Source organism: Girardinichthys multiradiatus, chromosome 23 (genome assembly GCF_021462225.1).
Source record: "Girardinichthys multiradiatus isolate DD_20200921_A chromosome 23, DD_fGirMul_XY1, whole genome shotgun sequence".
Lineage (NCBI taxonomy): Eukaryota > Metazoa > Chordata > Actinopteri > Cyprinodontiformes > Goodeidae > Girardinichthys > Girardinichthys multiradiatus.
The window spans coordinates 25,177,102-25,200,139 of record NC_061815.1 but is presented as its reverse complement, the minus strand read 5'-3'; the positions used below and the strand labels follow the sequence as shown (position 1 = coordinate 25,200,139).

Below are 23,038 nucleotides of genomic sequence, written 5' to 3'. Positions count from 1 at the left end.
ACAAAACACAGGAGATCAGGTAGATTTTATTCTTTAGATACAAATGACATTATTGATCACATTCTCCTAATTCTGCCATTTAGTGTCTAATGGAAATATCTGTACAGTAATGTGACAAAAGAACATTTTAAAATAGATACAATGAAAGTTTATAAAACCAATTTAAATGACAGATGATGTTTGAATTTATGTCCCGATGTATTTCCTTCTGGGTTCACTGAGGATGACTCCTCCCTGCTTCATTGCACCTCTGAAGGCCTGAACCTGCAAAGAGAAAAACATGAAAATACACTGAACAAAAGTATAAACGCCCCAAGTAAAATATTGTTGCCATGTGGAGTTAACAACTGTAAATGAGCATTGGCTGACATTTTATTGACAAAAGTAATATTTATCTTGATTTGTGTATAATTTTTAATCCAACTTGGTGTCAGTGAACATTACTCAGTGAGTTGTTTTTTATTCAGTGCATGGGTGGGACATGTCCAGTGGGTGATCAGACAAAATGAGAACTGGACAATCCTTGGACTGAGGACAATAAAAGGCCACCCCAAAATGTCAAATTTTGTCACAAGTCATAATGCCTGAGATGTCACAAGTTATGCGGGAGCGTGCCATTGGCATGTTGGATGCAGGGATATCCACCAGAGCAACAGCTGCACGGCTCGATGTCCATAATCGGACCATAGGCCGGTTAAGAGTTCGATTCCAACAGACTGGCACTACTGCAAATTGACCTCACCATCGTCGGCCACGTATGACCACCCCAGCACAAGATCGCCACATCCTGCTCGTCCATCTGCGGGATCGGCTAAGACCAGCGACACACACAGCTGATGAGACTATTGGTCTGAACCACAAACGCATCACACCTCAGACTGTCCTTAACCGCCTACGAGAAGCCAACTTGCATGCTCGGCGCCCTCACCGCGGTCTGGATCTCACTGCTATCCGGCGTAGGAACCGACTCGCATGGCCGAATGCACATGTCCGATGGCCCTTGGCACGCTGGAGAAGTGATGTTCATGGATGAATCCAAGTTCCAGTTGTATCATGCAGATGGAAGTCTGGTGACGCGTGGGTGAACGGTTTGCAGATGCAATTTGTTATGTAAATGTTATGTTATGAATGGCTTGTTTAAGGTCATGACAAAGGACCTCAATAAGATTTATATTCAGACTTTGACTAAGCCACTCCAAAACCTGTTGTGCTTTGGATTATTGTCCTGCTGCATTTTTCCCCACTTGAAATGCTGTGTTAGATGTTGCTGTGTGACAAAAAGAAAAGCACTGTATAAGCCAAGGGGATGAGTTCACACTAGCTCAAACCCTAGAAACCTAAGAAGTTTAAATCCATGCAGGGTTGGTAGTTTAGACTGCTATGTCATTCTTCATTCTCTTCTTCATTTCCAATTTATACATTGTTATCTGAAATTCACACCATGTGAACAAATTGTGATATTTAAATTTCTGTTTTATTGTTGTCTTCTTGGAACAAGAAAAATCTGGAGTTCAACCGAACAGTAAAGTGAGTGATGTGATCAGCTGTAGATGGCAAAAATCTTTTTGAACAAAAACTATGAAAAAAAACCAACTAATTGTATAACAATAATAAAAGATATTAAAAAGCTGGTGCGTTTATTAACAGCCCAATGTATTGTGTCATTTAAAGTTTTATTCTAACTCCCACCTGAGAGGACAGGGAAGTAGTTAGGCTCTGAAGGTTTGCCCTGTTTATCCACTATTAGAAAAATCATTTTTAGAAAAAGTTAAGTCAAAGTAGTAAAAATTGTTTGGTGGAAATCGCAGAATGTATGTGGAAGGGAAGACAAGTTGCTGTGAATACTCACTGCATCTGAGCGGTATGTCCAAGGAATCGCCCTGTACACCATCCTCGTGATGCCTGCCTGGTGGCATCGATGCGCCAGCACCTCCCCTACAGCCTGACACGCCGCCACGCCGCTGGTGGAAGCCAGCTCCTTCTTCACGGCCCACTCTTTAGTCGAACAGGAAAGCACCGGGACGGGAGAGGTGCAGGAGAACACCTCTGCTGTGACGTGATGTTGGCTGCGAGAGAACATCAACCTAAAAAAGGTGAAAGAAACAAGAGATGGTGCGAAGTTTTTAAACGTGTTTATGCGATACGGCTTCAGTAAAGTTTTAACTTTTAGAAGCTGAACTGTTCCTAAATGGTTCTTTTCTCAGGATGAAACCACATACTTTATTTATTCAGAATTTAGGTACAGAAGTTTAAATTCATTTTGGGTTTTCTCTAATTCACACAGGGTTGAAATTATACAATCCTTCACTTGGAAAAAATAAGAGTTCAAATAAATCAGGAAGAATCCAGAATTAATATGGTATTCACATCCATGATGAGTGGATACAAACTGTAACTGTCCCAACATCAATGGAACGGACATAAAGACGCTTTTCCATCTACGTACACAGAGTTTTTAAGTAGTCTGCTTATTTTTCTGATTACATAAAGATGTATCATACAATTCGTGTTTAAACATAGAACCACAACAATGTAGTTATAACTAGAAATGCACCAGTCAATCAGCCAGGGAACAAAACTGGCTAAATGTCCTTTGATTAGGTCTGATGTGTGATAGGCAGATCAAATCCAGAAAATCTGACTTTTTTTTCCTGATGATTTACTGTTACCTTATGATTAATGGTTACTGTATGTTGCACACATTTACTCTTGGATTTTTGCTCCTAATGTCCACCAGGAATTTCCTGTAATTAACTTTAAGGCTTTTATTTTTCCTGTTCCTGAGAGATGCAACAAAGGTTTCTTGGGATTTATGAAACATTATTAATTAATATCCATCATCTATAAACATTACCGTGAATATTTGGAGGTACATATTAGGTCAAAGTAGATCCAAATGCTATGATTGCATTAGAAAAACCTCAACATTACATACTGGGAACTCCCTCTTCTTCAAACTCCAAAGAGGTGATCCATAAATCTATTTGGACTGTTTGTACCTGTGGTAGAACTGCTGGTGAGGCCAGGTGGTCTTCCAGCCCCGGTCCTTCACAGCCAGCGCCATCTGCTCCAGGTTCCGCGGGTTTCTGTTCACAAAGTTCGGACTGACGGCTTCGTTTTCCTCCGGGGTGGGCTCGGGCCGAGCGGCAGCCTGACTCAAACAGCGAGCTGGTACAGTAAAAGAATTAAACCAGTTAGTAGCAGCGACTCCGTGACAGCAACATTAACTGTTTTCTGACTCACCTGTGTGCTTTGAAGCAACACCAGAACCACACCGCTGAATGTGACCCAACAACAGCCGAACACCACGACTAATTTCACTCAGGCCCATCTCTGACCTCTGTTCCGCCTATAGAGTCAAATCTACTTTATTCATTAATGTCGAAGCGCGTTTTGTGTCCGTAGATAGTTTCAAACCAACGTCTCTTTTCCAACACGCTGTTCTGTAAGGTTTCACCGTGACATGGGGAGCGCCATCTTTGACACTCCAATAATATCCGGTTCACTTGAGTCGGTGTTACTTAAAAAGAAGCACGGACAGAAACAGACGTTTGAATTTTCATAGTCTTTCATTTAAAATGTATGCTTTAGTTTTTAAGTAAATAATCATTAAAAAAAAACATTCTATTTCCACTCTCTGAAATTGTAGCTTCAGACAGCTAGGCAACTGTTTACTTGTAGAACAAACTCTTATGGTCATATGAAACCAAAATAAAAAATTTTGTACCTACATTGCCCTGAACACCATCCATTTTGAAACATGGTGGTGGCAGCATCGTGGTGTGGGAATGCTTTTCGACGTAATTCAAAGGGAGTTAGTTTAGTGTTGGTATGAAGATGGTTTTACTTGAAGAAAACCTGTTTGGCAGAGGTTAACCTTCTAGGCAATGACCATAAACATAGACCCAGAGCTACAACAAGGTGGTTTAGATCAAAAGTTTCAGCACCTGGATGTGCAAAGCTAGTAATAACATACCACAGTAATATCACATATTTATTCAGGGGTATTAGAGTAAATGAGGTTGAATACAACTGCATACCTTGCATTCTTTTTAGGACTTTTACTTGTAAAAATTTTTGAAATCTATGATATATTTTCCACTTCACAATTACAGTATGTGCTACTTTGAGATGGTCCATCACATAAAATCCCAAAATACAAAAAGCAGAAAGGTTCAAGGGGAGTGAATACTTTTATCTATACATATAAATTTGAAGACAGTATCTACAATATTGTAGTAATCATAAAAAACAAGATAGCTGAGTAAATCCAAATGTTAATGGCTGAGAAATCATTTTTAGATTTAGGCTCCAACCTTGTCAGCTACAATAAAAGCTTTTAGAAATAAATAGCCATTACATTTCATTGGATAGATACACTACAGAATAATGTTTAATTATGAATTTATTTAATAGTTATAGTCACCAGTAATTGATTTGCATACCTGCCATGTTGATAAAGCCAACATTTTCCATATAAACAGCTTGGATAAGCAACAAGACCACAGGTTGTGAAAAAAAGCCTCATAACACTAATCAGAAAACAAATTTTAATTTCCGATTTATTTAAATGTATACAGTTAAATACCAAAAAAAGTCAACTGAAAGGTTTATAGTGGCATGAGAACAGCAGCGGCGATCTCAACATGACACCTAAATAAACCAGTAAGGCACTTGAAAAACATGTTGGGACATGATCATGAGGGAAAGAGTCTTTGGCTTTTAAATATTATTCAGGCTGAACTAAACAATCCTCCAAGAGAAGCTCAACATTCACCAGGTCAACAGTGTCAAATTCCCTAAACAGCAAAACAGACCCATTAGCAGATGTGCTTTCCCTTTTCATAATTCATGTTTGTCATTAATGTTCATACAGGAAAAATTACACGAATAACTTTTTAACTTATGAAAAATCAATTGGAAAACAACGTGTAACACTGTTTAAAAATATAAAGGGGATACAAAAGTATATTCTCATACAGTGCTGTCATAATTAAGCAAGTGGGCATATTTTTATTCTATTGATGTAAAAATAATAGTTTCAATTATTCATCATAGTTAATTTAACCATTTCATGGCATACAGGCAATAGAATACAATTAAGAAACACAAATACTATAGTTAATTTAACTGATTCGTAATTGTTTGGCTCATTATAAAGCAGCTGAAGCATTGATCAGAGAGGTGAAGGAGAAGGGGCTGAGTTTGTAGCCTGTTCCGCTGTAGAACTTATTCTGAAACTCCACCCTGCGAGAGAGATGATACAAGGATTAAAAACGAAAGAAGCTGCAACACGTGGCTCTGGTTTGACTGCGTCTGTTACACATATTTACCAACAGCTCTCTCTGCTTTATTCTACAGTGGACATATTTTAACTGCTGATCCTGGTTCAAAAAATATAATCTGAGCAATCTGTGATAGTGCAATGAGGCGAAACATTTTCGCTTCGTTTTCCTTTTTATTCCTCACATCCTCACCAGTGCAGACGGAGCGCGTGCAGGAAAGCTGAGAGCCCCTCCATAACCAGGAGGATGGAGACGGTCAGCACAGCGAAGAAGGCGAAAATCACAAAAAGCACAGCGGATCCGACGTAGCCGTTCCACTTCAGGGCCAGGCGCATGACCATGACCCACAGCACCTCTGACAGCTCTGTGGAGACACAAATGACTCACAGTCACAGAGCTACAACAGGCTGGGCAGGCTTGGTTAAAAAGAGGTAGTCTGTTGTGTGAATTATGTGTGAGCACTAACGTGCATGGGCCAAACTGAGGGCCCAGAGCCGCAGGTAGGAGGCCGTGTTGGAGATGCAGCCCAAGCAGTACTCGATGGTGTGGATGGCCTGATGCATGAACACATCTGCTGCATCAAACTGCTGCAGGCGGAACAGTTCAGACCATTAAATGAGAAACATGAGTGCAGCAAAGGGAACTGAATCTGCTTCATGAATTCAATCAAGTTACCTCCTCTTCAGCTGCTCCACCCACCACCTCCCCCTGATGAGTGTTGACCGAGGCTTCTTCAGCCACCAACGGCCGTCGTTCCTCGTCCTGATGTTAGAAAGAAATGAAATCTAGCAAACGATGCACTCTACAGTGTAAAACGGACTTAGCTCACTAAACAGACTTACTGTTGGTCGCCGCCGTCTTAATTTGAATGAGACATATTCACACAGGGGTTTCCCCAGCAGGAGAAAAGGGACTGAAAACAGGGCCAGCACAACCAGAACCTTCTGAACTATAAGCTGCACATGGAGAACAAAAACACGTTCAACAACAACAACAATGCAGCGAATCAAAGTGGTCTGCATGCATAAAAAAATACCTCACAAAACCTTTCACTGGCCAATAAACTGAGCAACAACTGTACCATTGTTTGCCAAGATGGATGAGTACATAATTGAGTTCATGTGTTTGCAATAAACATGGAATCTGAGGTCTGACAGTAATCTGATCAACAATCTCATATTTACAGAAAAAGCTAACCTCAAGGACACAAGCAAAACAAGTAAAAAGTACATTATAGTTACCTAAATATAGTGCATTAAAACAAAAAAGATTTCTGCTAATAATGCTAATTTCTAATCACGTTACAGCCACAAACCTAAATGACTCTTTAGGGATTTTATGTAACAGACCAAAACAAAGTAGTGCACAATGGTGAAGTAGATTGCAAAATTATACATCGTTTCCAAGATCCTTTTGAAGTAGCGCCTAGATGCTGACAGCATCATGCTCTGGGGTTGGTGGCCAGAGTGGATGGAATTAAACAGAAGAAAACCTGTTAGAGGCTACAAAACGTTTGAGACTGAGGCAAAGGTGACCTTCCAGAAGAATGACCATAAAACATACAGACAGACATGCAATGCAATGGTTTAAGTCAAAGTATATTCATGTGTTAGAATGGCCCAATCAAAGCCCAGACCTAAATCCAATTGACTCCACAGGGCAGCAGACATTTTTTAGATTTCAATTTAGTCCATGAGGCAGACACCCTGTCTACTTTTAAGGCCAGGCTTAAAACCTTCCTTTTTGATAAAGCTTATAGTTAGAATATCTTAGGTTATCTTGAGCTATCTGTGTAGTTATGCTGCTATAGGCTTAAACTGCTGGAGGACATAATGACCACTTTCACCCTCTCTGCTACATTCTCATACTACAATACAATTTTGCATTATTTGCTATTATTTCAGCTTTTAACTTTATGTTCTCTCTCTTTCCTCTTCCTAGAAGCTACACCTGGCCTGAATGTGTAGCTTCTAGGAAGGTAAAAAGAAAAAATGTGTTTAGCTGTGACACCTTCCTGGAGGGGGGGCATCGACTGAGCTGCTGCTGCCAACAACTTAATGCTCACCTTCTACCAATGATACACATAGCCCTGTCTTTCAGTGTTTAACCCTATTTTCTCCTAGACATAGCAACTGACTGAGCTTCTACTGTAACTAACTATGTGCTCTCTCTCGTACTCTAAACTTGAAAACTGGCTCAGAGTTTATCTGTTTTTTTCTTCCTAGATTAAATGACTAAAGGAGCCACATCCATTAACATTTACTTTTCCTTCCCATAGAAAGTATTCCTGGATCAGGGCTTCTTTGTTCTCTTTGTGTCTCTGCTCTGTTCTCTCAAACCCCCAGTCGGTCGTGGCAGATGGCCGCTCACACTGAGCCTGGTTCTGCTGGAGGTTTCTTCCTGTTAAAAGGGAGTTTTTCCTCTCCACTGTCACTACATGCATGCTCAGTATGAGGGATTGCTGCAAAGTCAATGCAAATGACGGCCCACTATTGCCACATGCTCATCCAGGAGGAGCGAATGCTACAAGACTCTGACTCAATCCAATCTGCTGGGTTTCCTTAGACAGAAATTTCTTTTAACCAATTTGAATAAAAAACTGAATCCAACTGCACTGTTTGATAGTAGGGATCAATTGGAATGTATGAACCCGACTTGGAAATCTGTCTGATTGGGTTGAATTGACTGTGAAGTGCCTTGAGATGACATGTGTTGTGAACTGGCGCTATATAAATAAAACTGAATTGAATTGAATATTAATTTGTAAGAAATGTTAAAAACCATGCATCATTTTTTAATGGTTGTAAAGTGAAAAAAAAAAACTGTCAAGTAATTAAATATCCGCTTCACATGATAAACTGAAACAAATATTTCATACATTAAAGTTATTTTATGGTTCCCAAGTGAACCTTCATATTGCACGAGAAAACAAATACAGCGTCATTTCTGATAAAAACACTTGATATAAAAACAAGGGGATGCATCACATATGTGGCTGTTGTGTTTGAGCACACACCTGACCCTTGAACAGCAGGGGGTTCTCTGGGTTGTCTGTGAACAGGAACATGTCTATGAAGTGGATCAGTATGCTGGGAGCTAATCTGGACTGAGCAGGAGTGTAGGCGATCCATTTAAAGACCACCATGAAGACGAGGTACCCGAAGAGGGACAGCATGAAGAACAGCTCTGGGATCAGCACAAAGAATATACTGCTGACCTTGCCGAAGTGCCTGAAGAAAACAGAGGAGAAAGTGGAGGATGTAAGAAGATGACTTAAAAGATCAAAAAGTGGAGATGGGCTTATAACAACAGTAAGTAATTAAAGGTGATCACTAACAAGTAGTTGAAGAACGACAAGCAGACCCCAAAAGTCATGTGAATGATGCCGACGATGACCGACATCTTCATCTTGTATGAGTTTAGGAAGGTTAGTTTGTTGTTGGCCAAGCCCCAGATCTGACAATAACAGAAAGGCAAAATAAGGTTGGCTTCAGTTCGGTATTTTAGTAAAAAGAAAAAGAAATAATGAATCTGAAGAATGTACCGGGTCAATGCCAAACGGATAAGGAGTGGTAAAAACCCCGGCCACATTAGGATCCATGGACAAGAACTGGCTTCCCTCCAGCACTGATGAGCTGAAACAGAAAACGTAAGAAGCAGGGTGGGTTATTGATAAAAACATAAAATGGGAACAATAGTCATAGTAATAAGAAGATGTTTTTGAGCCAATTAATGTCTTGTTCTCACTTCCAGAGGTTCTTTTCAAACATTGGGCCAACGTGCCACCCCGACCTAAAGGTTATCATTCCTCGGCTAAAACACTCGTTGTAAATGGCTCCCGTGTAGATAGAGAAGAGGCCCATCAGCAGGATCAGATAACGTCCTCCAAACATCATCCTCCAGATCTGAAAACAGAAACTATTTTCACCGACAGCCAAAACCTCGGCATGATTTAAATCTTTTAAACATAATAAAAACATGTTTCATTGGAATTATGCATCATTTGGCTAATTTCCCTGTAAAGAAGCTGCAAATAGAGAAGCAGAGACAAATCAGCTGGTGTTTGGAGTCAGCTGATTTTATTTGTGTATCGTTCACTCAGAGACATTTTGTCCTAAGTTAGTTTTCATTCATATCTGTTTCCTCCAACTTTGGCTCTGCTAAGACCAAGTGAAAACAAAAAAGAAAAGAATCAATCGCTGATGTGGATCTTGACATATTTTAAATATTCTGTACAGTAACAGGACCTGAGTGCAGGTAAATATGTTGAATTGTGCTCTAAACACACAGGGACACACAGGAGAGCTAATCTAAAAGGAAGAATGAAATTTACCTCATTGTTATTGTTTTTGAGCTTAGGGTCTTTCTCCTCAAGGACCATCCAGAGGGCAGCGAAAGACATCAGTAAACCATGACCCACGTCCCCAAACATCACAGCAAACAGAAAGGGGAATGTAATAATGGTGTAGACCGCTGTAGAGGCATTGGGAGGGAACAGTTGAAAGACGTTGTTGTTTTTGGGCTGTGAGAGAATCATCTGATGGATAAAATGATGGCGACAAACCTGGATTGACCTCACGGTAGCTGGCCACTCCGTAAGCATCGACAATGTTCTGGAAACCAGCTGTGAAAGAGTTGAGGGGGAACAGAGTGGGAGGAGGGGTGGAGGAGGGCAGGCGGTTGTAGAAGGAATCCACCCCACTGCCACTTTTTCTCTGAAGATAAAAAAGGGAGTTAGATAAAGAAGCAGAGAGTTTTTTAATCAAATTAAATCCCCAGTGACTTTGCAGGTCTTTGATTTGCTGCTGCTTCATCTCACCCCTCCTTCTCTAAGGGCGCTCTGCAGCTCAGGCAGCTTGGCGGTGGGACACCACGCCTCGGCAATCAGGCACTTATCAGTCACAGAAGGGCTGCAGAGGTTCAGCACCAGCTGGATCGCCTTGCACTTCTGGACCCAGACCTTCCACTGAGGCAGGATGGCCACCGCTCGCAGCAGCAGCTGCTGTAGAAACGCTTCGGTCTGAGACAACACCTAAAATTCAGGAGGAAGTGAAAGGATAGGGTTTAGTAATATGCTGCCAGGTGAAAAAGTAAAAAAAAAAAAAACCTGATCATCCTAAACACTTTTGGTACTTTCAGGGTTTCCAAAAAGAGGAAATGGTGGTATTGATGCTGCAACAAAGAGGCACTCACTGATTTGATGTCTTCAATCCGGCCTTGAAGCCCCTGCAGAGTTTCCTCTCTTTCAGCTGTGCTCTCTGGGTATGCAAACGTCTGCGTATGGAAGCTGCTCAAAGGAGAAACCAAATCTGCCTCATCAGAAATGAGTGAAAGTTTAGACAAAGACAAACAAAAAGATCTGATCGATGCTCAAGTTTCCCCACCAATCACATATCTTCTTCACTTTCTGTCCGATCTGATCCCCCCAAAAGGAGATAAGGAACACGGTCCATTGCACCATTTCTCCCTGAGAACCGAGAAGCAGAAAACAGATGCAGTAAAACAACAGAAACGTGTTTGATTTAAAAAAATAAAATCCGAGATCATCTTTCCAAGCTCTTACAGTGTCTGGGTGCTCCAGTCGGTCACCCATTTCTCTAAAATCCACGATAATGTAACCACGACATGCCCGCCACAGCAACCGTTCGAACGAGGGGACCTTCCAGGGATGGACCACTCCTGCAACAAAACTGAGGAAGAGAGGAGGTGAGGAAAATGGATTAGAGGGGATTAAACGAATCATCACCTTTGAGGAAAAACCTGAGAGAAATGGATCATTTGGTCGATATCAATGTATGGATTTCTTTGCACTCTGATCCACTGAGTCTGAGAAAATATGCTGTAAGTTCTTTGATTTGGGCATCTTTCCCTGATCTCTATCATTTATAGGCTGAAAATGAAGGAACTTCTTAGTTTTTTTAAATAAATTTAAGAAATAGGAAGAAAACTGTTCGGATTTTTCAGGCATTGACTTGCCGATCAATGATGAGATAAAAGAAGAGGATAAATGGCCGATCGCGATGTCTGGCTGATTGATCTGTGCATCGCATAAGAGAAGAAGAAGAGATCTACCTGAGGCGGATATCTTGGCGATCAAACAGGCTGTGGCCTTCCAGCACAGGTGGTGGTGTCTGAACAAAAAGTGAAAATCTAGTTTTTTTTTATTCCCCTTTGCTCGGTCATTTTGAAGAAACTAACGGTAATTTGCAGATAACGCCCACGTACAGACCTGCATAGCTGTGAGCGAATGCGTTTGGGTCAGGACTCCTTTGTACTGGCAGAGCTGCGTGAGCTGAGCCCGGAGGCTGTCTCTGTTCCTGGACACCTGGTGGCAAACAGACAGGGTTCATCCCATCAAAGTTTATTACAGAACAATGCCGCTCTGGAGACACTCCACAAGCTCTTCATAACATCGCCACAATCCGGTGTTTACCTCTCGGAGCTCTCTCGCCAGCCTCTCACTTTCCTCCTCGATGGTGATGAGTTCACGTGGCTGAGGGGCCGAAGGCACCGGGCACGGAGGAGGGAGGGGACGCTGCAGGGGTGGGTTTAAGGAGCGATTGATCTCCTGCTCCAGGAAGGCTGGGGAAGAATGTCATAGGGTACAATGATGAAATACCACAAAGAGATTACTGATGAAAGAGTATAGATTCAAATATACAACTCCCTCCCCCCCTCCTTTATTGGCACTTGTAGTAAAGATCTGTGAAAAGACTTGGAATTAATTAAGCTTTTACAACAGCAGCAAGACCTTGCACAAAAAATACACGCCCCCCATTTTGCCAATAGGCGTTTAATTTTTTCAACATTTCACAAGGTTGGAGCATGCAGAGCTTTCTCTACGTCCACCGTCCTGGATCCTCTTATGTGTTCTTCTCTCTGGCTCACCCCGCAGCTTTTAAGGATTCATATCTGAGGCCTGAGATAACAACTGAGAAAGGCTGATCTTGTATTTGGTGAACCATTTCTGTCTTGGTTTGGCCAATATCCTGTTGATTCAGGATCCGTATCCTGCTGAAGGACCCAGTGATGCACGGTTTCCAGTTTAGTAGTAGAGCCCACCATGGATTTATTTCAAAAGGCAGCGTACTTCCCAGATTTCATGATTCCATGGAAACGCCTGGCCCTTTGGAAGAGAAACAGGTCCTTGTTGTCAAAAGCTCAATGTTTTTCTTACCTCCCGTACTTTAATGTCCACTGGGCGTGGTGGCCAAATAAACATCTCATCCCCATCCAGTCTTGCCACACCGTTTTAAACGTATTAAGTAGTGCTCCGTCTGTGGATACTTTCTTGCAGCCATTTGAACTTGTAGGTTTGCGTCTTTCCCATTTTTTAGGAATTATTCAGAGATGGGTCGCATCATATTTTTACCCCAGGGAAACCAGAAGTCATCTATTTAGAATTTAAAATAATACACTGATAAGCATAAAAACGGAAAGTATAAGTTGAATGATTAAGTTACAATTATTTAACAGTAATCTATGTACCAAAATGTATCACTTATAATTTTAACATGGCATTTTTTTCCCCACTGAAATGAGGTCTTCGGGTTAAAGGTCCAATTCTTCAGTGAGATTAAGTTCCTGCTGTAAAAGATGAATTTATTTTAAGACTATTGACACATCTTTACCATGGGGTGCCCATAATTGTTGAGGGTGTTGTAGATGGGGAGAAATGAGTCAATCCTTACAAAAAGTCTTTTCAAGCTCTTCACATCGCCTGACCTCTCCGACGAACTTCCTCTGGAAGGCATTCACGTTAGGATTTAACTAAGAAGACAGAAAAGAGGAAGAGGAAAAAATGGTTATTCATGTTCACCTTATTACAGAAGAAGGAAGGAAAATGTTGGCGTGTCCAGAAAACCATTCAACTTCGGAAAGATTATGATCACTTTGACACTGATAACATGAAGAAATTCCTAATATTAGACAATATTATTGAAATAAAGTTTAAATCAATTGGCAACTGGCAGTTAAGGAGAAAAATTTTACTCAAATTCTTTCCTGCTTTGCACCAAAAGGAAAAAGTATCACTTTATTTGACTTACGTCTCTGAACTCCACCATTCCCAGCTCTCCCAGCTCGCTGACACAGTTGTAGGCCGAGCCGGCCTGGAGGAAGAGCTGCACCAGGCACACCTCCTCGCTTCGAAACATGGATCCCATAACTGCATGCACAGAGAGAGACAAAAATCATACACCTTCAAATCTCAACACAGGAGAAGCCAAATACTGTCGTTTAGGCAACAATTATGGATACTGCTTATTCAGCAAAGGAGTGAAAGGCACTGATTAGTTTAAATAAAAAGTCCAAAAAGAGGATGTAGGTCTGGCTGGTGCACTAAAAGATCAACTGACAATGTTGGAGTTTATGAGTGGACATTAAAAAACAGGAAGTAGCAGGTCCTGCTCTGTGTGATCATCAGGTGGAATTTCCATTTATACAAATGCATATTTGTGGCAGCACAGTATTACACGGAATAACACAATATATGAGTGTTTTTCCTCTTCTGGTGCCACTGCAACATTTAAATTCATCAGAATGTGAAGTAAAACCATTTTACCGGTTTGAGATGTTTGGGGGAAAAAAACAACTTTGATTGTATTTTTCTTTATTATTTTGAAGGGTTTGATTTGTTCTACTCCATTAAGGTCGCTATTAGAAACAGATGTAACAGACAACTCTATGAACAACCTAATAAAAATCACCCAGGGTGCATGACACGATGAAAAAAATTTTTTATTAACCTTGAAAGAAAAACAAAAACAACTTCTGGGAATAAATACATTGTTTTTTTTCCCCCTGCTAGTTTTTTTGTTTTGTTTGTTTGTTTCTGGGTTTTTTTTGTCACAGATAACTGCCGTTGAGTTTCGTTTTCAGAACAAACACTTCCAGGGGAACAAAGCTTCAAAATAATAAACTTGCCAAATTTTTTACGTACTGAAGAAAAACAGAAATGGAAATCTGCAGCTCTCTAAATGATGTTAAAAGTGATAATAATAACCGTTGAGGTGGAAAAAGTGGCTCCCACTTAGCAGTAAGCAAAACTAAATCAGAGCTGTCTCACCTGTCTGCCGCCTGGACCCACTTGGGACTCCTGAGGGAACTCTGTGGAGCGGTCCCGGACGGTACCGACGGACAAACCGGGACGAAATGGAGACGTGTTTCTAGGTTCTGAGGTAAGTTATGTTCTCTCGGTTCCCATTTCCCGTTCATCAGAGTCACGTTACTGCCAGCCTCACGTGACGGCAGATGTTCCTCCATCGTGTCACCACTAGGGGGCGACATTTCCGGTGATTTGAAAGCTCAATTCATATTGGATGTTAATGCGGCACCATCTGGTAATATACAGCCATAGTCAATAAATAAGAATGTCATCGAAACGTTCATTGATTCCAGTAACTTAATTCGCTAAGTAAAACACAGTATATAGATTAACTACTGATGTTTTAAAGCTTCTGTTAATTATGATTTTCTGCCTTAATGAAAACATTTACGATTAGAATGTGGGCTTGACTAAAAGTATGTTTGATACAAGTTTAAAGATTATTCTCAAAAGGATTTGATTTAATCTGACCAACAAGCCTCATCGGAACGCAAATCCTAAATTACTGAATAGGTATAGTAGTAAAGGTAAAAAAAAAAGGGCTTTCACAGCCCATCATAAATTATTTAATTGGATTTAATAATCTATTGTTAGTTAATAACTCTTTAGTACATAAAATTTACAGGATCCGGTTTAATAAAACATAATTTTTGTTACATAGGATTAACTGCTTTCATTCTGCTTTCAAGACTCCGTTACTTTAAACATACATGTAAGTAGGCCATTTCTAATTTTATTTTTTTATCTAATCTCATTTCTATTTACCTTTGACACCGGATGAAATATGTAGTTCTAGCATTGTTAAAACAATTCATATTACATATTGTATTTTTCTGTTTGGCATTTCACCATTGATGGCACTGATTGGTACAAATTTAACTGTAAAATTAATTTCAGAGTTGCTGAAGCAGTATGAATCATGTAGACCCATCAGGTCTTCAGACCCGCTCCCTCAGTGATCCCAGGACCAGAAAGAAACAAGAGGCAGGATTTAGTTTTTATGCTTCTCACCTCTGGAACAAACTGAAAACCTGATATCTGCAAAATCTGCTGGCTCCTCTGAACATCAGGACTGAACATTTTTTTACTGCAACTTTTCCATGAAGCGTTAATAATGCTTTGTAAGTTCAAAAAGTTCCATTTTGTGAATCTTAACTATTTAGTATTGCTCTTTTGGTGCATTTGCTAAATTTGATGTAACGTGATTCTCTTGTTAAACACTTTAAACAGTATTAAAAAATAGACTTGCTTTGCCTTGACATGTGAGAAAGTATTTTTCCCCTCATGCTTTGTTTCAGATCATCAAATTTTAATATTGGACAAAAATAACCTCCGTAAATTCAAAATGCATTTTCCAATGATTCCATTTAGTAGGAGAAAACAATTATCTAAACCAACCTGGCCTAATTGAACCTCACCAATTGTTAAATCATAATTTAACTGCAATTAACCACATTTTAGAAAAGCTGAATTCAATGGGACAAACCACACCCAGGTCTGTTTACTGCCTGAGTTGCAGGATCAAAAAGAAACAAAAAAATGCATCAACAGAACCAATCTGACAACATGAAGCAGGCTAAAAGATCTCAAAATGAAACACATCATATCCTGATTTAAAGAAATTCAAGAACAAATGAGAAGTCACTGACCCATTAGTCTGGAACGGTTTAGAAAGCCATGCCTGAGGCTTTACGACTACAGTGACCCAGTCATTAGGAACAGTTCAGTAAAACAAAGCAGCTTTGAAGAAAAATCAAGGAAATCAACTCATCCACTTAGGATTTTTATTTTTTCAACAAAGAGGAAAAAAACAAATCATGCTTTAATGGCCCAATTCTTTCTTCCATTTTTTCCACTTACCTACTGAAGCAAAATCTGATTTCCAGCAGCTCAGATGAAACTCCAACTACCAAATACAGTCAGTACAGTAAAGCTTGAACATCACAGGGAAATACAACAAAGCTCATAAACCTGTAATTTCAGTCACCAATCCCATGTTTACAGCTAAAACAGTGTTAAGACTCCAATGTGTGTACATTAAATTACAATATAGATAACATAACTTGAAAAAGATATTTTATTTTATCATCAAAGGCAGAGGTGTATCATTGTACAACATTAGGTAATGGCAAATGTACAACTGGAAAAACAAACAAGTTAAAAATGGAAAAATAAAATGAGAAATCAAACGGGGGAAAGGCTAAACAAACAAATGGATCTTCTACACCTGTCTTGTGTTTTACTGTCAGATCACTACAGATTTAATTTAACGTTTCCCTACAGATACAGCACTGAAAGTGATCTACATTAACAAGCAAAGCTGATCATCAACTGGATAATAGGTTTAGAAAGAGTACACTGAACTGTTTCACAGGCAATTTAAGAAATCTCTAAAAACAAACAAACGGAGAAATAATAGAATCAAATCAGGCATTTCATGTTTGCATCTGTTCTCACTAAACATCATTTGGATGTAAAACCTGCAAAGCCAACAAACAGGTTATGTTTTGCTGATACTGCTGTACTTTTATACGATTGCTTTTTTGGACATGAAGACCAACAACATCAGAAGTATAGTTAGCAGTGAGTTTTTTTTTTTTTTCATTTAAGATGACTGTGCTCAGAAAAGTTACACATGAGTTAAACATGTCTCTTCCACCCAGCTCTCCTCCTCTGATCATCCTGAATTTCTTTTTTTTTTCCTACAAACTGTAAAATCGGAGACTTCTGTCCATTCCTGCAGATGTCAGGAACTTGGCATTTTCTCCAAAGGCCACACCAGTCACCAATCCTGTATGGTCTGAAAAGTATAGAGAAAATGTATGTCAATTTGAATATAGAGATTTACTGTCACACGCATAAGATGATTGGTGTTTGTGTCTCCTCACCTGTGAAGTTCAGCACCTCAGACCACTGCTTGCAGATGTAGACACGGATGTCAGACCCACCTACAGCCAGGTAGGTACCGCTCTGATCAAACACCAGGGACTTCACCTGAAAGAGACAAAAACAAGTTTAGGAAAAAAGTAGGACCAGTCTAGTGTTGCCAGCAGCTGGGAGAAAGGACGGATGTTTTCGCAACATCTTTGTTGTAAACACTGAGCTAAAGCCGGAGGGTGCGGAGCCTTAAATAAAAACATGACGCCGTGGAAAACAGCTGGTTCTTTTTAAAACGGGGGGCAGGGGCAGTTCACTTACTCTCTCAGCTGATTAAAATGTTTGTCCAAGAAGACAAGGAGCAGGACCTCAACATGCCTCAGAGCCAACTTTAGATATTTCATGGACAGCCCTTTTATTGTTGCATGCTGTGCACTTATGAAGAGTGGAAATATTTCATGTTTTTAAGACAATTAAGCAGAAGAAACCTTAACAAATCATCACGTCTAACAATTAACAGAAAAGGACACTCGAACACAGCTAATGTTTCATAATGAATTACTGCTCCTGCTGCTGTCAACATGTTCTACTACAACTAGAATCAGGATTTAATTCTCCCTCCTTCTGTTGCAGTGCCTTGCAAAAATATTCAAACTTATCTGCATTTGGTCACATTACATTGGGATGACACCCTCAGCTGGACTGGATTTTGATTGATCTGAACCATTCCCAGTGTTGTACTGGCTGGACGCTTAGGGTGATGGAAGGTGACCTTCTGCACCAGTTTTTAAGTCTTTTGCAAGTTTTCTTTCCTGTATTTAGCTCCATTTACCCATCCTCCCATCTATACTCTGACCAGCTTCCCTTTCTCTACATCATCCCCGCAGCATGATGCTGCCACCACCGTGTCTCACAGTGGAGGTGGTTTATTCAGTGTTACAAACTTTAAACTTTGCTCACCAAAACCTTTGAGCCTTTTCACAAAATCTCGGTATTTACAGTGAGAATAAAGTACACACAGCTGTAAGTAAATACACACGCGTGTGTGTAATTAGGTGACACACAGGTCACTTCTTAAGACAGTTGGATGCACCTGATTAGGGTCATCAGAGAAAAAGAGGGCTGAATACAAATGTAACGTGTAACGTGACAAAACGTGAATACTATGAACAGTTTTGCCAACTCCTGTAAGCAACCGCTTTATCAACCTTTGTGGGTGAGAAGTAAATGGTGCTCCAGACAAAATCTAGAAGTACTTTATTTTAAACACAGCAGCTGCAGTCTTTGCTTATGTTTAGGAAAGAAAATGTATTTTTTTTTTTTTTTTTTACCTCATAGTTGTTGTCCAGAGTTATGGTCTTAAAGTTCTTCAGTTTCCTCAGATCCCACAGTTTCACAGAGCTATCCTGGGCACCTGAAGGCCAAAAAAAAAAATAAAAAGCTTTTTTCAATTAAAGCAGAAAAATTCAGGAAACATTTAAAGAAGGTACTCAATATATGGGTGGGGATTCAGTGCGTAACTTGAGGTTCTTCCAAAACACATGTAGCTCATCTCCTTTCATTAAAAAGAAAATAAGAACCTTCTGAGCAAATGACCCACATTTAATGGGAACCTGGACAGGAAAATATGTCCAGATTACACATGATAAAGTAATAAAAGAAACAAATATGGTTAAAAATGTATAAATGTTTTCAGCCAAACCAGATGTTGCATGTAGATGTAGGCACAGTTATGTTATTCTTCTCTATCTTTAAAGGACAGTTTACATCAGACTTATGTAAAACGAATACACTTACAGCTACATTGTTTATGTTTGATCATTTTTCAACCAATCAAATGTCAGACATACAGTCTTCAATCTTTGACTGCTAAGCTATTAGACTGAATATGCTGTCAACAAATAATCTACTGTGTTGTGCGAGTAGGTTCTGATATCTTTCCAGTTTTAATGCAGAAATAAAAACAATGAAGAATAACATCAATGAAGTGCAAAGCAGAACCTGTGGCCAGATAGTATCCATTCTCAGAGAAAGCAATGGAGGTGACGGGTCCAGAGTGGCCTGGGAAGTTGGCCACGTTGGTGCGCTCCTTCAGATCCCAAATCTTAATCTGGGAGTCAGCCGTACCGGTGCCAAAAATGAGACCATCAGGGTGGAACTGAGCACAGGTGAGAGCTGTGGAGCCCAAAGAAGAATAATCAGTGCCCAGCGGGAGACTGGACGCAAACTCAGATGTACAAACATCCACAGAGACACTTACCACAGCCAGCACTCTCATCAGTAACTTTGGTCAGGACTCTACCAGTTTGGATGTCAGAAAAGGCCCAATACTGAAACATAGAACACAACAAGGTCAATATAGTTGAGCAGTATAACTTCAGCTTTCATACTTTGGCGTCTGTTCAAGCTGCAACCCTACCTGATCCTCAGAGGAGCTGAGCAGGTAGTCTCCTGTAGCATGCAGAGACAGTCCGGTGACACTGGCTTCGTGGGCTCGCACCACCTGAACACAGTTACCTCCAGTAACGGACCACACACGGATGGTGGCGTCAGGAGAGGCAGAGAAGACCACAGACTGGAGGAGAAAACAGCAGCAGAGTCAGCAATAGAAGGAATAATAAAAAAAACATTATTTTACAACAAGTTTCTCTACAGCTAAAAAGATTCTTTTGAATATAGGCTATAAAACACAAAGAGGGACGTCACCTGGGATGGATGGTAAATGACTGAGGTGACCTTTTTGGCATGACCTTTCAGAGTAGCCACAATCTGCTCTTCGTTCTTGTCAAACACAACCACGTTCTTATCAGCTCCACCTGGGACAAAACAGCAAGTTTAATGTTTCTCAGAGAATAAAAATGCTTCCTCCAATAAGAATACCAGAACTCGTAATAAAAGGTGCTTTCAGTGTACCAGTGAGCACTTTGTTGGTGTCAGAGGGACACACATCCAGGGACAGAATACCAGGAACACTGGCGCTATGAAGGCCCTGAAGAAAAACGAGAGGGAGATTGTGGCCGTTAAAGAGACTAAATAATCCACAGAGGGCGTGGGCTGTTCATGATGAGGCCAAATCCACACTTACAGCATGTGAGGCCACTTGGCGGTACTTGCTGAGATCCTCCGCTCTGACCAGTTCCTCTGGGACAGTTTTTCCTCTCTACAGAAACACGAGGAAATAAAAATACATAAGACCTCTTATTGCAGGCCCAGAGAAGAAATGATGCCTAAGGAGAAGCAAATTACCTTCTTTCTCTCTGTGGTGAGAATAGTAGCTTTGTCTTGAAGCTGCAAATGAAAAACAGGATTAAATGCATTAAAAAAATTCAAAACCGCAAGCTTGCTGTAGAATAATGAAATCTGAACAGATGTGAAAAAGGTCTTACCTTCTGAATGATCTCTGGGGTCATTCCCACCTGTTCGCTGATCTCCATTGGCTCGCCACCAGCTCCCTGAAACAAAGAAGCGGCAATTCGACCTTGTTAAACATGCTGAAAGTTGAGGCGTTATTGTGATGAATGCCTTTTAAAAGTAAAAATCAGTTACTCACAGCAGCAGCTGGTTGAGAGGCTGGCACAGCCTGAGGAGCAACCAGTCCAGCTTGTGGTTTAAGTGTAGCGAGAGCTGTAAAGCAAAAACAACAAGAATATCTAAGAGAAACGCTACATGTGGCAAATAGTTTATCCAATTGATCAAACAAACTGGTAAAAAGGGAAAAAATAATCCCTGCTGCTATCAGCATACCTTCTCTTGCAGCGGTGACCTCCTTGTTGAGTCGAGCAATGACTCTGCAGGCTGCATCATGCTGATAGAGGGCGTGTGAGAGCTCCTGACGAGTAGTCTGCAGCTGCTGTCGCAAAGTGAAGCTATGCAGCATCACAGCATCCTACAGCACAAGAAAGACTCAATTCATCTGGCAAGGATGAAGAGGCTTTGTGGTAAAATGTACACAGTTTACAAAGATATTAAATGTATTTTCTGCCCCAATCAAAACCTGAAAGCAATATAAATACAAAATGACTAAAAAAAGGCAAAATATCCCATATATAAGGAGTATTTAAAAGGTATATACACATGTTTTAGATTTCCTTTGACTGCAGTACTCACCCACTCATCTTGAAGGGACTTCAAAATAGCAGGGATGCTTGTAGCAGATGGTGCCTTCGGTCTGATTGGATGGGTCACTGAAACAGAAATCATGCACTGACTTTTCACTCTTCACATTTGCTTCATCACAATGTCAGGCATTTAATATGCTTGTCATCGGTTATGAAGGATTTCTTAATTTGGATTGAAATCCAAGACAAACATGTTTGTAAATTGAAGACCATAGCATCGCTGTGCTTCACTGGGAAGTAAACTGGCCTGATCTGAACCCAGAGAGAGACACCAGACCGCAATACTGAAGAGCTAAAGTTTGCTAGTAAAAGACACCTGGGCTCCTGAACACCTCAACAGAACTTCAAGTTGATCGCCTCTAAGCACTCCACACCAATGCCGTATTTAATGCAAAAGCAGCCTCAGTCAAGCCTCAGCAAAACTCAAGACTGTTCAGTAGGACTTCATTAACCATAAACCATTATAATAAATAAAAAAATACCAGAAATAATGAGTTAAAATATATTAATGGGAGCAATGGATGTAAATATGAGTTTCGTCATTTTACGCAAAACGTAAGCGTCTAAAAGCTAAACCTCAGAGTGCACATCGGAACCCTCATAACTCGCTGACCCAAACTATGGTTCTGGTTTTTACCTTTAATGTCCACCAGCTGCTCCTCGGACAGCGGCTGTCCGTTCATCGGGTCAGTCCCATTCTCAGCGATGTACTTCTCGATCAGCCTGCGCTCGAACACATGATTGGACACCGGAGAAATGCACGGGTGCTCCGGTACCTCGTTGCAGACTGGAGGAAAAGTGCATTTGCAAATTACAACTCACACTACGACAATAATCAGGCCTAAAACACGTCTGAGAGGACTCAGGTAAAAGGCGGTCTGCATGGCGGCTAACGTTAGCCACATTAGCTACTAGCATAAGCTAACATACTGCATCCGTCTTACCAACTGATTCAGTTTGACTTACTTGCACAAACCAGAGACATCTTCTCAATACAGCACTTATACTCTCCTCCTAATAGTGAATTATGCTTGCTGAGAACCCGATAGTATTAATCCGGTTATGTATATCTAACTTATGTTTTGCTAAAATCGTAAGTGGCACGCTGTCCTTTCATTGCCGCTATAAACGGAACCGATGTTAAGTCTTCAACGCCGTTTTCCCCATACGTCAAAACTCAAACCTCCGCTTCTGCACTGCCCTCTACCGCCAGAAAGACGTCATTGCTACCGCACTATACGGGCGGATCAAAAATAAATCGGAATATGACCGCAATGTTAATTTATTTTACTAACTCATTTAAAAACGTGAAACTCATTAATTATATAGATTCGTTGCACACAGGATGATCTATTTAAAATATTATTTTCGGCAAATTTTAATCATTATAGTTGAAAACCTCAAATTTAAATATTACATACAACTGGTACAAATGATTGTTTTAACCAGATGTGCAAGTCTACTGAAAAGTATGTCCAATCAGTACTTTGTTGGGGCGATGTGTGCATTAATTACTACATCAGTCTGCCTCCCTCTGGCTTGTGAATATTTTTAACTGTCTTCCACTCAACTTTCCATAAGTATGCTAGGATACAGCCATTTACCAGCTTCTTTAGCAATGACCTTTTGTAGCTTGCCCTCCTTGTGCAGGG

The 23,038-nt window shown here is 40.4% G+C and overlaps 3 protein-coding genes across 3 annotated transcripts; all 3 read right to left on the bottom strand.

Annotated features, from left to right (window-relative positions):
- Nucleotides 1-8: 8 nt before the first annotated feature.
- mrpl18 (mitochondrial ribosomal protein L18) lies at nt 9-3,499 on the bottom strand. The gene is made up of 4 exons (XM_047353999.1): nt 3,244-3,499; nt 3,000-3,168; nt 1,850-2,084; nt 9-264 (listed from the first exon to the last, which is right to left on the bottom strand). Exons 1-4 carry the CDS (start codon nt 3,329-3,331, stop codon nt 187-189), a joined length of 570 nt encoding a protein of 189 aa, XP_047209955.1. The 5' UTR covers nt 3,332-3,499; the 3' UTR covers nt 9-186.
- Nucleotides 3,500-4,536: 1,037 nt separating this feature from the next.
- On the bottom strand, nt 4,537-13,465 carry tcirg1b (T cell immune regulator 1, ATPase H+ transporting V0 subunit a3b). Its single transcript, XM_047353992.1, has 20 exons — nt 13,334-13,465; nt 12,977-13,055; nt 11,719-11,867; nt 11,515-11,610; nt 11,358-11,416; nt 10,849-10,975; nt 10,670-10,752; nt 10,479-10,572; nt 10,105-10,317; nt 9,850-10,000; nt 9,619-9,758; nt 9,033-9,190; nt 8,830-8,920; nt 8,623-8,741; nt 8,302-8,515; nt 6,128-6,241; nt 5,961-6,047; nt 5,752-5,872; nt 5,478-5,649; nt 4,537-5,247 (listed from the first exon to the last, which is right to left on the bottom strand). The coding sequence occupies exons 1-20, from the start codon at nt 13,448-13,450 to the stop codon at nt 5,154-5,156; spliced, it is 2,478 nt and encodes an 825-aa protein (XP_047209948.1). The 5' UTR covers nt 13,451-13,465; the 3' UTR covers nt 4,537-5,153.
- A 2,985-nt stretch (nt 13,466-16,450) lies between these two features.
- On the bottom strand, nt 16,451-22,550 carry prpf19 (pre-mRNA processing factor 19). Its single transcript, XM_047352648.1, has 16 exons — nt 22,353-22,550; nt 22,024-22,173; nt 21,376-21,452; nt 21,013-21,154; nt 20,819-20,892; nt 20,655-20,720; nt 20,515-20,556; nt 20,354-20,428; nt 20,182-20,257; nt 19,975-20,084; nt 19,688-19,843; nt 19,529-19,598; nt 19,270-19,443; nt 18,600-18,682; nt 17,280-17,385; nt 16,451-17,191 (listed from the first exon to the last, which is right to left on the bottom strand). Exons 1-16 carry the CDS (start codon nt 22,369-22,371, stop codon nt 17,094-17,096), a joined length of 1,518 nt encoding a protein of 505 aa, XP_047208604.1. The 5' UTR covers nt 22,372-22,550; the 3' UTR covers nt 16,451-17,093.
- Nucleotides 22,551-23,038: the final 488 nt, after the last annotated feature.

Coding starts and splice junctions, on each gene's coding strand:
- mrpl18 (XM_047353999.1), bottom strand. CDS start 3,331: ATGGGCCTGAGTGAAATTAGTCGTGGTGTTCGGCTGTTGTTGGGTCAC. Junction 2,085..2,999: donor CACCAGCAGTTCTACCACAG/GTACAAACAGTC, acceptor CACCTTTTTTAG/GTTGATGTTCTCTCGCAGCC. Junction 265..1,849: donor GGACATACCGCTCAGATGCA/GTGAGTATTCAC, acceptor TTCTCTTTGCAG/GTTCAGGCCTTCAGAGGTGC.
- tcirg1b (XM_047353992.1), bottom strand. CDS start 13,450: ATGGGATCCATGTTTCGAAGCGAGGAGGTGTGCCTGGTGCAGCTCTTC. Junction 8,516..8,622: donor TTGTCGTTCTTCAACTACTT/GTTAGTGATCAC, acceptor TGTTTTCTTCAG/GCACTTCGGCAAGGTCAGCA. Junction 6,048..6,127: donor TAAGACGGCGGCGACCAACA/GTAAGTCTGTTT, acceptor TTCTAACATCAG/GACGAGGAACGACGGCCGTT.
- prpf19 (XM_047352648.1), bottom strand. Junction 20,721..20,818: donor CCTCTCAACCAGCTGCTGCT/GTGAGTAACTGA, acceptor TCTTTGTTTCAG/GGAGCTGGTGGCGAGCCAAT. Junction 20,085..20,181: donor CACCAACAAAGTGCTCACTG/GTACACTGAAAG, acceptor GTTTTGTCCCAG/GTGGAGCTGATAAGAACGTG.